The 13,903-nt window shown below is 40.4% G+C and overlaps 1 protein-coding gene across 1 annotated transcript in view; it reads right to left on the bottom strand.

Moving 5' to 3' along the window:
• The window catches only part of Cdk15 (cyclin dependent kinase 15), a 117,060-nt gene that overhangs the window by 67,062 nt on the left and 36,095 nt on the right, over positions 1–13,903 (bottom strand). Inside the window, exon 8 of the mRNA XM_008835448.3 lies at positions 12,995–13,115. Within this exon, the coding sequence (XP_008833670.1) occupies positions 12,995–13,115 (121 nt within the window). The remainder of the gene's footprint in view (positions 1–12,994; positions 13,116–13,903) is intronic.

Here is a 13,903-nt window from a genome sequence, read left to right as displayed (position 1 = left end):
AGTTGAAGAATTACTGGCACTTGATTACTGCTGGGTGAGGAAGAGCTAATCTTCATAAAGGGAGGGGCTCTAGATAGGCCTACTAGACCTCAGTGAATGAATTTGCACTGAGGGACATCTGGGGACAGAGATGTTCCCAGGCATCTGGGGACACTAACTTGACATGATAGGCCTTAAGACAAATGACAGAATATATAAATTCCAGTGGCAGGAGACTATGGGAGGGGAGCAATGGGGAAGGGGGTAAAAAGATGATTAAGATGTTATGTATGAAATACACAAAAATTCAATAAAAGTTTTTTTAAAATATAAAGGAGCTAATGCTCAAATACTTCAATAACTATCCTTCTTAGTAAGCCTGGGTGCTGCAAATTTTAAAGTTGAAAGGTATTTGTAGCTGTAACAGTTGTTCTTTTACAACAATCTAATTCATCTTTCTATTATTTAATTTGTTTTTCAGAACTGTTTTATTTTTTATTTGCTTCTTCAGCTTAAGGACAGAAGTCTTGCTGCTATCATCTATTTTGCCTACCCCAGGCTCCTTGAACAAACATTGTGAACAGGGAACCAACTCCTATTTCCTTTGACTCCTCTGTTTTATTCTCCATCTTCATTCTTGTGACTCTTCTTACCCTACATAGCTCTAGGCCTCTGATGGGTTTCTGGTCTGGGGCCCCTGTGAAGGGGACTTCACTCATAGGGGGAAACAAAGAGCAGGTGGCATCAAACAGTGTATCCTTCTAGAAGGCAGAGTTGGCAAAGGTCATTTTATTGCTCTGAATGTAGTTCTGCAAATTACAGGAAACAGTGGAAACGTTTTCTGCATTTTCTGGCTATCTTCCTAATTTTTTTCTCTATTCTAAGCATGAACAAATTCTTCCAGAAGAGAGAAAAAAGATTCCTCAAATTCCTTAGGCAATCCCCCAGGGCAGAAAAACATCTCTGGAGTTTTTAGCTTTTCAGAGGTGCAAAGAGCATATAAAAAATTCTGTTGGGAGAAATGAATACATATTTCATTTTATACGGTTGAAATTAATTCAGAGTGACATGCTATATGGCAGTAACATGACATTTCCATTGCTTTCCTCGGGCCACATTCTATATTTGAAAGTTTGTGGCAAGAAGCCTGACAGTGAAGCATCTGCAGGGAGAGAGCTTTTATAATCCCAGAGCCAACAGCCACCTGAAGTCAGCACAGAAGAGGGACTTCGTGTTTCAAAACCAACTCGCCCTTGAAAGTCAGTGTTCTAGGGACTAGAGGAATGGCTCAGCAGTTTAAGAGAATTTGCTGCTCTTGCTGAGGACCTGGGTTTAGTTCCTAGCACCCACTTAAGGCTCACAACAGTCTGTAACTGCAGTTCCAGGTGATCTGAAGCCCTTCCCTGGCTTCCTTGGGCATTGCATGCATATGGCGCATGCAGGAGAAACACTTTAAGTGTACAAGGGAATGACAGCGTTTTTGTTTTTTGAGACAGAGTCTCACTGTGTAGCTCTGGCTGGCTTGAAAGTCATAGGTATACCAGGCTGTCCTTGAACTCACAGCTATCCTTCTGCCTTTGCCCCCTAAGTGCTGAGATTACATTAGTAAGCCACCAAGCCTGGCTAACAGTATGACCATGCCTAGCTAACAGTTTTAAATTTATTCTTACCTAATGAGAATCACTTCAAAGGAAGTAATGTAAGTCATTTTGAAATTGTTTTTTCACAGCCTCATTAAATGGGCAATTAAACACACAGCCTCATTTGTGATAGGTACATGCTCTCTCACCGAACTACATCCACACTTTGAAATAATTTCAAATTTATATAAAGTTGTAAGAAGAGTAGAAAGAAATCTCTCATATCCTTAAACAGATTATTCCATTGCCAGTGTTTGCTATTTCCAGTTCACTCTAGCATTTAAGTATGTATTTATGTATCTTTGTATTCATCCAACCACCCATCCATCCATCTATCCACCCATCCATCCACCCATCCATCCACCCATCCATATCCAACTATTCACCCATCTACCTATCCATCCAGCCAGCCAGCCAGCCAGCCATCCAGCCAGCCAGCCACACATCCATACATGCATTCACACAGCCACACATTCATACATACACCCATCAATCCACCCATATATCCATTCCTCCATTAATTCTGGAGCATTGGAGACCAACTTGCAAATACCATGGCTTTGAGGAATTGCTTGATCTTAAGGGTGGAACAGAGAAAGTATAAGAAGACCTGGAGCATCTTGTGGGGCAAAAAAGTCCTCTTACAAAGTTATCCAGAAAGATGGAGACATCTTAAAAAGACAGGGGAAACAATCTGAAGAGGCCTCTCTGGCCAAACCTGGGATAATACAATTATTAAAATTGGGAAACTTAACATTGACCTCAAACCACTATCCAACCCACAGTCCATGTTACTATTTCATCTGTCCCAACAGCATTCTTTTATTTTTTTAAACTCAAGGACAATTTTCTTAGAACAGAGATAGAAAGAAGAAAATGAAAAGTTGTGAAAAGTAGGCACATGAGCTGTGTGACTACTGCTCTGTAAGCAACTGCCTCCTTTAAAAATATTCTTAATTTCAGGCTATTATGAAAAGGGCAGCAATGAGCTAATGAATGGATAATGAAGGTGTGGTACATATACACAATGAAATATTATCCACCTCCTAAAAAACAAAATTATGAAGTTCTCAGGTAAATGGATGGAACTGGAAACAATCATCCTCTGTGAGGTAACCCATACCTAGAAAGACAAATGTTGCATGCTCTCTGTCACAGCTGGATGCTAGCTTTGAAATCTTATATATGCATGTTTCAATTTGGAAATTACTAGAATCCAGGAAACTAATAAATGGTTGTGGAGTGGAGTGGAGTGGGACTTCTGGGAGGGGTGGTAGAATGCAGTGATATAAATAGGGAAAGAAGAATAACCAAATAGGAAGGGTTAAATGGGGTGGGGAATGGGAGGGCAGAGCAGAGGAAGGACTATGGCAAGGAATAACCAACACTTAAAGGCCTTTAGAAAAAGCCATATGGAAGCCTACCACTATAGAAGCTTCTTAAAGTATATACATATATATTATAAAATGAGATTAAAAGGAGTTACTTTATAACAGGGGGATATCGCCCCTACACCATAGGCTAACAAAATAAAACCCTAATGCCAGGAATGGACTTTCTTTCTATAAACTGTTAACCAGGGGTCCCATAGAACCTCAAACAATATAGGTCATCCCCCTGCTCTTGTTTACCTATCAGAACTTGATGGTACCCTATTGCTGAAGATACTATATACATGAGCTATAGAATGAGGAGAAATCAAGGTGGGGTTGACCTTGAGACTCATCTCTATTGGTTAACCTACCAAGAGTAGTACTGGAAGGTGCTATGCATGCTACTGGAACGAAAAAATAATCATCACCCATACCCCACCGTGAATCCTGTGAACTACAACTGGCTTGGCAAGATATGTTCACTGGTGCAATAGTGGCACAAATATTATGGGAGTAACCAACCACTCTCTAATTGGACTTAAGGTCTGCTTCATAGGATGGAGCCCATACATGACATTGATACCAGGCTTAGGAACTTGAGGGTAGACAGGTCACAGAGCATAGGGGAGAGCCCAATACTAGTTTTCTGCTAAATATTTATAGTATTAACTGACTCCTAATGATTTACTGTTTTACCAATAGATTTATCCATCTCTCAACCCTCACCAGAGAATTTCTTTATGCAGCAGATGGTGATTAACACAGAAACCCACATTGGGCCAATGTGTTGAGAACAAGATGTGGCAGAGTGCTTATCCATGAACAGGACACTTATATCAAACTTCTGCCTCCCAAGGCTCAGGGAACATTGTGGAACAGGGGGCAAAAAGATTGTAAGAACCAGAGGTGGTGGATGACTACAAGGAAATAGAGTTTTCCAGATAGTTGGTCAGTTACTCATATGAACTTACAGTGATGGTGACAGTATGCACAAGTCCCAGGCAACCTTAAACCAGACAAAATTCCAGCATAGACATGGGAAAGTGGGTAAGAAATCCCAACCCAACCTAAAGTACTTTTGGCAACCAATGGCTGCTGGGAGGGGCAGAGACAGTCTCTTACAGGGATGGGACTCTTGGTAGGTGAACCAGTCCCCAGTGGAAGTACCCACACTAAAGGACATTTGGGGACATAAATTAAACTGTATAGGTCTTATTGTATATATAATAAATTAAATTGGGTGGGGGCAGCAAAGGGAGGTGTGGAAAGGGGAGGGGATCTAGATACTACCAAATTATAATGTATGAAAATCTCAAAAATTCAATATAAATTTAAAAAAGATATTATTGTGTGTGTGCATGATGCACATGTGGGGGTATCTGTGCCATGGTGCACATGTGGAGGTCAGAGGACAACATTGTGCTGTTGGTTCTCTTCTCCCACCTTTATGTGGGTTCTGGGGATCAAACACAGGTTCTCAGCCTTGTATAGCAAATGCCTTTACCTGCTGAGCCATCTTGCCTGCCCAATAGTATTCTTTATAGCTCAGTTTCCCCCAGAATCCAGCCTAGGGCCATGTACTGAATGTAGATGGTATATCTCTGTAGTATTCTTTAACCTGGAATGGTTTTGTCAACTTCCTTGACTTGTTAAAACCATAACTCAGGGTCTGGGTATGCAGTGCCCTCTGGGAACACCTGTCTAGAATGTGCAAGGCACTGGTAGTGTTCAATTCCTAGATCACCACCAAAAGAAAAGGAACTGAAAAACACCTTGATCTTAGGAAGAGTACAGGTCAGTGAGTTTAGTACAAGATCCCTTATGTTGGTTTTTTTTTTTTGATGCTTCCTCATGATCAGAGTTGTGCAGACTTTCCTTTTTCAGGAATACCACATAAATGACATTGGATCCTCAGTGCATCCTTTTAGGATACACATGATGCCGGTCTGTCCCATTGTTCATTATATTCACTTTAATGACTGCTATAAGATGCTCTCTGCCAAGTTCTCTGCCATTAAGTTACTATTTTCCCTTGTAATTACTGAGTAATTTATGAAGCAGTGCTTTGAGAATATGTAAATGCCTTACTCCTCAGCAAACATCCTCCTCCCAGGTAAGCATCAATGATTCTTGTTTCAACAAAACGTTATTGTGTTGTAAAGTAGTGATTTTCCAACTGCATTATTTCTTCTCCAGTTATTAGTCGGCATTCTGCTGCAGGGAGGGTCTTCCCTTCCTAGCCCTCTGACTAGCTAGCTAGCTTTTGTGTTGATTCACTAGGCTGATTCATTTCTCTCATGATTTACTTTGATGTTAGAACAGTCCCAGATTTGGCTAAAGGAAGCCTCTTCAAATTTTTGGTCCAACAAGATGGTCCAAGCTCTTCTTATACTTCCTTACTCCAACCTTTACACAATTTCTCAGAGTTCTAGTTCTTTTTACTAGACAATGGTATGAAGAAATCAAGATCTAGGTGGTAGATCAACACTTGGGTATTTCTTTTTTTGAGACAGGGTCTCATGTAGCCTAGGCTGGCTTCAAACTTGCTGTGTAATTGAGGATGACCTTGAACTCCAGACTCCTGTCTTCACCTCTTCTTGAGTGCTATGATTATAGATATACACCACCACTTCTGGTTTGTGTAGTTCTGGGGATTAAACCTATGGTTTCATGCAAGTTAAACAAGCACTCTACCAACTGAGCTGCATCTCCACTCAATACATTTCTTTAAAAAAATATATCTGGGGGTAAGGCTGGACAGACAGCTCAGAAATTAACAGTATGCACTGCTCTTGTAGAGGACCCGAGTTCGGTTCCTACCACCCACACCTGGCAGCTTACAACCACCTATCACCCCAGCTCCAGGGGATCCAACTTTCTCTTCTGGCCTCCACAGGCCCCTGGACAACTTGTATGCACAATTCTACTTTCAGACACACATGCATACACACAATGTATATATAGCTAGCTAGATATAGATAGCTAGGTAGATAGATATAGATATATATTTGTTGTATTCCAAAAGAATTCAAATGTTTTATTCTTTAAAGTAGTAATTGTGAAAGCTGAGTTTTTATTTTAATTCCATTGACCATTAGTGCAATAGGAATTAGACACAATTAGTCATTGAACACAAATGCCACAATTGACCAACTTAGAAAAATGAGACTTTAAAAAATTTATTTTGAGGGGCGGGATTTTGCAACTTGAAATTTTTCCTTTTGTTATTCTGTTTAAAATTATAATAAATCGTTCTATTATAGTATTATTTAACATGTAAATTGTATTGGTATGCATGAATAAAGTATTTTTTTAATTATGCAAATATAAATCTTCCTCAAGGGAATCCACCTCACTTAAGGCCTCAAAAAAATTTCACAAATGTCCCTTGAGTAGTCTCACTAAAGTGGCCCATTGTTCCCTTATAGTATATCCTGATCTTTCCGATCACTTTGCTTTAAATAAAGTTTTCTTGGGGCTGAAGAGATGGCTCAGCAGTTAAGAGCACTTGCTGTTTTTGCAGAAGACCTGATTTTGGTTCCCAGCACTTACATGGCAGCTCACAGCCATCTGTAACTCCAGTTTTAGGGACTCTGATGCCCTCTTCTGGCCTCTGTGCACACTAGACATGCATGTGGTACACACACATACATGCAGACAAAACACTCACACATAAAATAAAAATAAATAAAACCTTAAAGTTTCCTTTCTACTTTTGGGGTTAAAAAAAAAAAAGAATCACAAAATTCCAAGGTAACTTAATATGTGACATCAAATGTAGCATGCATTGGAAAAAAAGGGTATCATATGCAAGGACTAAAGAAACAATAAACAATAAAATAGATTTATAAGAATTTTGCTTTAATGGCTGGAAAGTGGCTCAGCTGTTAAGAGTGTTTGTTGTTCTTTCAGAGAACCTGAGTTAGTTTCCAGCACCCATGTTGAGCAGCTCACAATTGCCTGTAACTCTAACTTCCCAGGATATGATGCCCTCTTCTGCCTCTGCAGGTACCTACAGACATGTAGCACACATGCACAGATACATACGTATACACAAAAATTAAAAATTAAAAATAAATCTTAAAAAAATAACTTGTGCTTTAAATATGTAAGACCTTAGACACAAAGCTATAAAAGTTTACTACAGTCATTGAAGAAGACTTAAACAAAGGGACAGTTATGTCATGCTCAAAATTAGAGGGGGCTGGAGACATGGCTCAGGGGATAAGAACACTTGCTCTTCTTCCAGAGGACCTGGGTTCAACTCCCAGCACCCACATGGCAGCTCTGTTGTCCTCCTCTGGTTTTTGTGGGCAGTACACACACACACACACACACACACACACACACACACACACACACACACACACACCACCACACACCACACAATACGCATGACAGACCTCTTGCACAAACACACACACACACACACACACACACACACACACACACCACACCACACACCCCAATAAGCATGTCAGCAATCTTGTACAAATAAAAAAAGTCATTTATGTTAAGCATTGTGGTTCACTCCTTTAATCTCAGCAGTTGAGAGGCAGAGGCAGGTGGATCTCTGTGAGACTGAGGTCAGCCTGGTCTACATAGTGAATTCCAGGGCAGACTGGGGTTAAGGAGACCCCACTAAACAAACAAACAAACAACAACAAAAATTGGAGGCAAGAAGATAAGGAGTTAAAGGTCATCCATAGCTACATAGAAAGCTTGAGACCAGCCTAGGCTACATAAGATTACATCTCTAAAAAATGATAAATGTATTAATAATTCTCAAAGTTTGATATACAGTCCAATGCAATTCTAATGAAAATTCTATTAGAAATTTTCACGTAACTTGAGCTAGTGAGTCTAAAATTATATGAAAAATCAGAAAGGAAAAAATCTAGACATTCTTGTGTGTGTGTGAATGTGTATATGTCTGTGCATGATGTATACAGGTGTGCATGGAGGTTAGAGGTTGATATCAGATGTCTTCCTCAATTGCTCTCCAACTTATTTTTTGAGGCAGGGTCTCTCACTAAAGCTAAAGTTTGCTGATTTTACTGACTTTGGCAAGGGACTTAGGGATCCTCCTTTCTCTGCCTCCCCAGTACTGAGGTTACAGGTGCCATCACACTGTTTTTTTTTTTTAAACATAGGTGATGGGGATTCAAACTCAGGTCCTCATGCTCATGTGGCAAGCACTTTACCCACTGAGCCATCTCCCTAGCTCCTCATGATGTTCTTGAAGGAGATGAAGTGGGTGAGGAGACTTGTCCTACAAAATATTGACTATTATTATAAAGCTATGAATCAGCACAGTGTACAAGGACAGTGAACAATGACAGTGTACCAGGCATTGGTACAATGGAACAGAATAGGGAGCCCAGAAACATACCTAAGCATTTATGGAAATTTGATATATAAGTGATTTAGTGGGAACCTAGAAGATGAAATTGGGGTGAGACCATTAATTAGTATATACTAAAGTCAATGTCAAAATAGAAGCCAGGCATGGTCGCTCACATCTGTAATGCCAGAACTCAGCAGGCTGAGGCAGAGGAATTGCTATCAAGGCTGTCCAGGACTGCATAGCAAGACCCTCTAAAAAACAAATAGAAAACATGAAAAGAAAAAGAAAACCTTGAACCTTTAAAATAATGCATTAGACAGTGTCATTCTGATGTCAAGAAAGGATTTTTAAAAATATTTTAGTTTTATTTTATGTGTATGAGTGTATTACCTGCATGTATGTGAGTGTACCCATGTCATGCAATACCTCAGAGGTCAGAAGAGGGCTTCGGATTCCCCTGGAACTGGAATTAAGGATGGTTCGTAGCCGCCATGTGGGTGCTGGGAATTGAACCTGGCTTCTCTGCAAGAGCTTCAGTGCTCTTAACTGAGCCATGTCTCCAGCCCCCAAGAAAGGACTTTTTAAACAAGAAACAAAAAGGCGTAGGCATAAGAAAAAAATCTAATTACAGGTGTTAAAATGAAGAACTTTGTTCAAAAGGACAAGATAGGGACGTATAAACCTTGAGTTGAGGGAGGCTACTTGTAGCACACATAACTGATAAAATAGCCAAGCATCCAAAATATCTGAAGAAAAATCTTGTAAATCAAACAAGACAGAAAAGGAGGGCCAGGGAGGCACCAACAGAAAACAAACAAATGGCACAAATATGTAGATCAGAAAAGAAAATATAAACAACAAATAATAGACAAAAAGCTGTCCAGCCTCACTAATATTAGGGAAGTGCAAATTAGGTGGCAGCATGATACCAGCCCACATTCTGATTGATAAAATTAAGAATTTTATACAGTAATACAAAGTAGGTGCAGATGGGGATGGAGAGATGACTCAGTGGTTAAGAACATGCACTGCTCTTGCAGAGGACCCAGGTTCAGTTCCCAGCACCCACATGGCAACCACCCATAACTCCAGTTACAGATCTAATGCCTCTGCTGGCCTCTCAGGGCACCTTCACCCATATGGTCACATAATATACTCAGGCATACACACATGCACATTAAATAAATAGATAAATAGATGAATGAATGGTTAAATAAATTTTTTAAAAGTTGGCATATCTGTTCAAAAGAGGTTGATACATGCTTCTGGTCCATCAATTGTTACTAGTATTTTGGAAAACATTGACATTATTTTATGAAGTTCTACCTTTAGATATTCCCTGGGCTATAACACTTTTACTCCTAGTAAGCATTTTAGAAAAATTAGGCTCTAGTTGTGTTCTCCTGTAATTCTAGCACTTGGGAGGTGGAGGCAGGAGGATCAGAAGTTCAAGGATAGCCTCAGCTACATAAATCCTACCTCAAGAAACAAAATAAAAATTAGAAACCCTTAATACAAACACTAGTTCTGTTCCAATTATCAGGAACAGGACTGCAGATGTAGCTCAGTGGTACAGCCCTTGCCTAACACACATGAGGTTATGGGTTTGGTTAGCTCTTGTCACTACAGGAAAACAAAACAACAGCAACAACAAAAACAAAGAAAAAATATAGCACAAACAAAACAGAAAAGCAAAGTAAATTATTGAGGTGAAAGCCAGTCATAGAAAACTTAGTACAATATAAAAATGGTAAGGCTGGCAAGATGGCTCAGCAGCTAAAGGCACTTACTGCCAAGCCCGAGGACCCGGATTTGATCCTGTGGACCCACACAGTGGAAGGAGACAACCAGCTCCTGAAAGTTGTCCTTTGATCTTCACATGTGCGCTGTGGTATGCACTTCTAGCCCCAGTAGAAAAATAAATGTAATTTTAAAAATTATTTTTAAAAGTTCAAAAGTAGGCAAAACACATTTCAGAGAATTCTTAAGAATACAAATAAAATGGGCAAGTTCATTTTTAAAGGGATAGGGATTAAGAATTAAAAACAAAAATAAAAGTCAGAGAGAATTCTCTCCCACACACGGCAGGTTGGTGGGATGGCACATGAGACAGCGGGACTGTGTTGATGGTGTTCTGGCCAGTACACAGGCTAATGAGGTAAAGGTACTCACGGCTCTGTTCTTCTTAATCTGCCTCAACTTTCTCAGTGTGATGCTGCTGACAGTTTGTGCTGGATAAATGTCTGCTGTGGGAGCTGTCTTTTGTATTACAGGATGTTCAGTAGCATCCCTGGTCTCTCTAAGCTCTAGATGCCAGTGTCCCCCACTAGCTGTGGCAACAGAGATGTCTCCAGACATTACCAAACATCCCCTGTGGAGCAAAATTGCCCCTGGTTTGGAATCACTGATATCCCTACATGTTTTATAAACATGTAGGGGATGTTTGGTATATAAATATATATATATATATATATATATATATTCTGGTGTTTTAAATATTCTGTAATAAAACAAAGTTTAAAATTGGTGGTAGCAGTTTCACTCTGCCTGTGAAACACAAGCAGGAAGGCATCATTAAAAGCGGGGCATGCCTGAGCCTGCTGAAGACCTCTGAAGTCGAGCATGCAGAGCAGTGTGTGCTGACAGCTCCAGAGAAGGTTGACTAACAGGTGATATTTCTAGAAATGGCACTTGGTAGCAGAAACCCATAGTTAGCTACACTGGAGAAAAATTTCTGCAGCCTTTCTTATTTCTTTGAGAAATCTAAAAATTAAGCCTATTAGAGCACCATTTAATTTTTCAAAAATCTATTATTGAATTTTAAAAATAGAGCCTGGAGCCAGGTTTGGTGGAAACATGCCTTTAATCCCAGCACTTGGGAGGCAGAGGAAGGTGAATCTCTGTGAAACTGAGGCCAGCCTGATCTACATAGCAAATTCTAGGCCAGGTATGGCTACAGGGAGACCCTGTCTCAAAAAGAAAAAACAAACAAACAAAAAAAAATAGAGCTTGGGTTTGTATAAACTCTTATTGCCTCTGAGGAGTTGGCTATGCCTGTAAAGTCTCTATACATCGCACTGTGGTCCTCAGATGGCTGGAATATCTCTAGGACTAAGAGATATAACGGGGGCTTGGAAGATGGTTCAGCAGATAAAGTCAACTAGCACCAAGCCTGAGAACCTGAGTTCAATCCCCAGAACCCATATGGTGGAAGGAGAGAACTGACTCACAAGTTGTCCTCTGACTTCCATAATGAACTGTAGCTCATGCTTGCGCGCACACACACACACACACACACACACACACACACACACACACAATAAGTAAAATGTAAGATCCACATAATGCAGCATTGCTGCTCGAGGATGACAAGTGCCTGGGATCTCACATTCACCACCACACCCCACTAATCACCGAGCCTCCCCAGTCATCTGGTTATGTTTGGTTCATGGTCCTATTCAGCCTCTTATGGGGAGAATTTATTATCTTTATTTTCAATATTAATTTTTATTACATTTACGTGTGTGTGTGCACATATGTCATAGTGTTCATATGGTACTCAGAAGACAACTTGCAAGAGTTAGTTCTTTCCTTCTGTTACATGTGTCCTAAGGATCAAACATGGACCATCAGGCTTGGTGGCAAGCACCTTTAACTGCTGAGCCACCTTCTCAGCCCATTATCTTCATTTTTTTTAATTTTGTAAGATTCTTTTTCTTTTTTTAAATATTTTATCTATTGTTTTTATTTTATGTGTGTGAGTGTATTGCCTGAATGTATGTGAGTACACCCATGTTGTGCAATGCCACAGAGGTCAGAAGAGGGCTTTGGATTTCCCTGGAACTGGAGTTAAGGATTGTTTGTAGCTGCCATGTGGGTGCTGGGAATCGAACCCAGGTTCTCTGTAAGAGGAGTCAGTGCTCTTAACCGCTGAGCTATCTCTCCAGCCCTATCTTTATTTTTTAAATGGAGAAATATAGGCACATTAAGAATATCTTTTCAATAGAACAAAACCTAGGGTAATGGATTAGAAATAGAATTGGCATGAAAGTTAGGATTCTGAATCTTGGCATTTATGCTCTTTTTTTTTTGACTTTTTGAGACAGGGTCTCCCTATAGCCCCAACTCACCTGGAACTTGCTATGTAGACCAGGCTGGCCTTGAACTCACAGAGCTCCACCTGCTTCTTCTTCCTGAGTTCTGGGATCAAAGGCATGTGCCACAACACCCAGCTTGTCTTCATGTTTTGTCACTAGCTCAGACCTGTTTGCATCAGGGGTGTGTGTGTGTGTGTGTGTGTGTGTGTGTGTGTGTGTGTGTACGCACCTACCTGTGGTTTGAGAGTGTGTTTCTATTTTTCCCAGCATGGGTTGTTAGGGAGAAAACACAAAGGATTCAAGGGAGAAGCTTGAAGGAAGGGTGTGATAGAAACAGCATTAGGGGCAGAAGATGGGGGCAAGTTCTCTTTGAAGTACATTTTCTTTAACTATAAAAATGCACTGAATATAAAATCGAGTGAGATGTGTATTTCAAAGCACTTTATGTTTAAATATATAGACATCAATGCTTATCCTTATTGGAATAATTGTCTAAAATGTAACACATATGATAAGGCAGCTGTCATGGATCCCTGTTTTCTTGGCACCAGCTCTTACCATATGTCCAGCTCGGAGGAGTATTCAGTAGCTCCCAGCAATGCATCAGGTGGCCGATACCAGAGAGTCACAACCTCTGAAGAGTATGTCTGGCTGGGAATGGACTTGGCTCGAGCAAGACCTGTTCAAAGAGGATAAACATGGCACCCAGTGCCTTGAGCCTTTTTGGTAGGCATGGCGACACACTGGACCGGGGAACATGTAACTGACAGAGTAAAGAACGTTAACTATACCATACAAGCTTGGATGTTTTTACCAGAAGGGCTTAACTATCCTGACCCTTGTGTATCCTTGCCTCAAGAGAATTTCTCAAATTTGACCCGCTCTATAACTAGATGACGCAGTCAAGCGTGGTTAGGTGACTAAATATTTGCCTGCATGGTATAGACAGAGGTGATGTTGAACCTCCAAGTCATGTCCTTAGTGGAGGGGTTGAGGGTTCTGTTTCTCTTTCCTCTGAGCTAGGGTGAGCAGGAGGTGATAACCACATTAAAATATGCTAGTGGGCAGTATCCTATGGATGGTGGAGCCACACAACAGGTGAAAACTAGACAAAGACTGGGGTCACCATACCAGCTCTGACTTCTTAGATGAGAGAAAGTTGTTTCTAAGGTTTTATATGATTGTAATTTGGGGTCTATATAATAGCAGCTGAAATAACTTGGTTCAGGCCCAATACATCTGCCCTCCATGTTTTCAGTCCAGGAGCCCCCAGTTTTTTAGAAGAAAAATGAGGACTACTGGTTCAAATTAGTTAATGTGGAAGAACCTGGAATGATTTCCCCTCAGGTATGCCTCTACAAAGAAAGAGAGGCTATGAGTCAGTGGTTTATCTCACAGAATTGCAGGACCTATACTTGGGGAAAACCTGTAACAGAGGGGTTGTTATTGTTGAGAATTTGTAAATGG

The sequence above is a fragment of the Nannospalax galili genome, unplaced genomic scaffold, assembly GCF_000622305.1.
Source record: "Nannospalax galili isolate Female #2095 unplaced genomic scaffold, S.galili_v1.0 scaffold637, whole genome shotgun sequence".
Taxonomy (NCBI): Eukaryota; Metazoa; Chordata; class Mammalia; order Rodentia; family Spalacidae; genus Nannospalax; species Nannospalax galili.
This window is presented reverse-complemented; position numbering and strand designations above follow the sequence as displayed.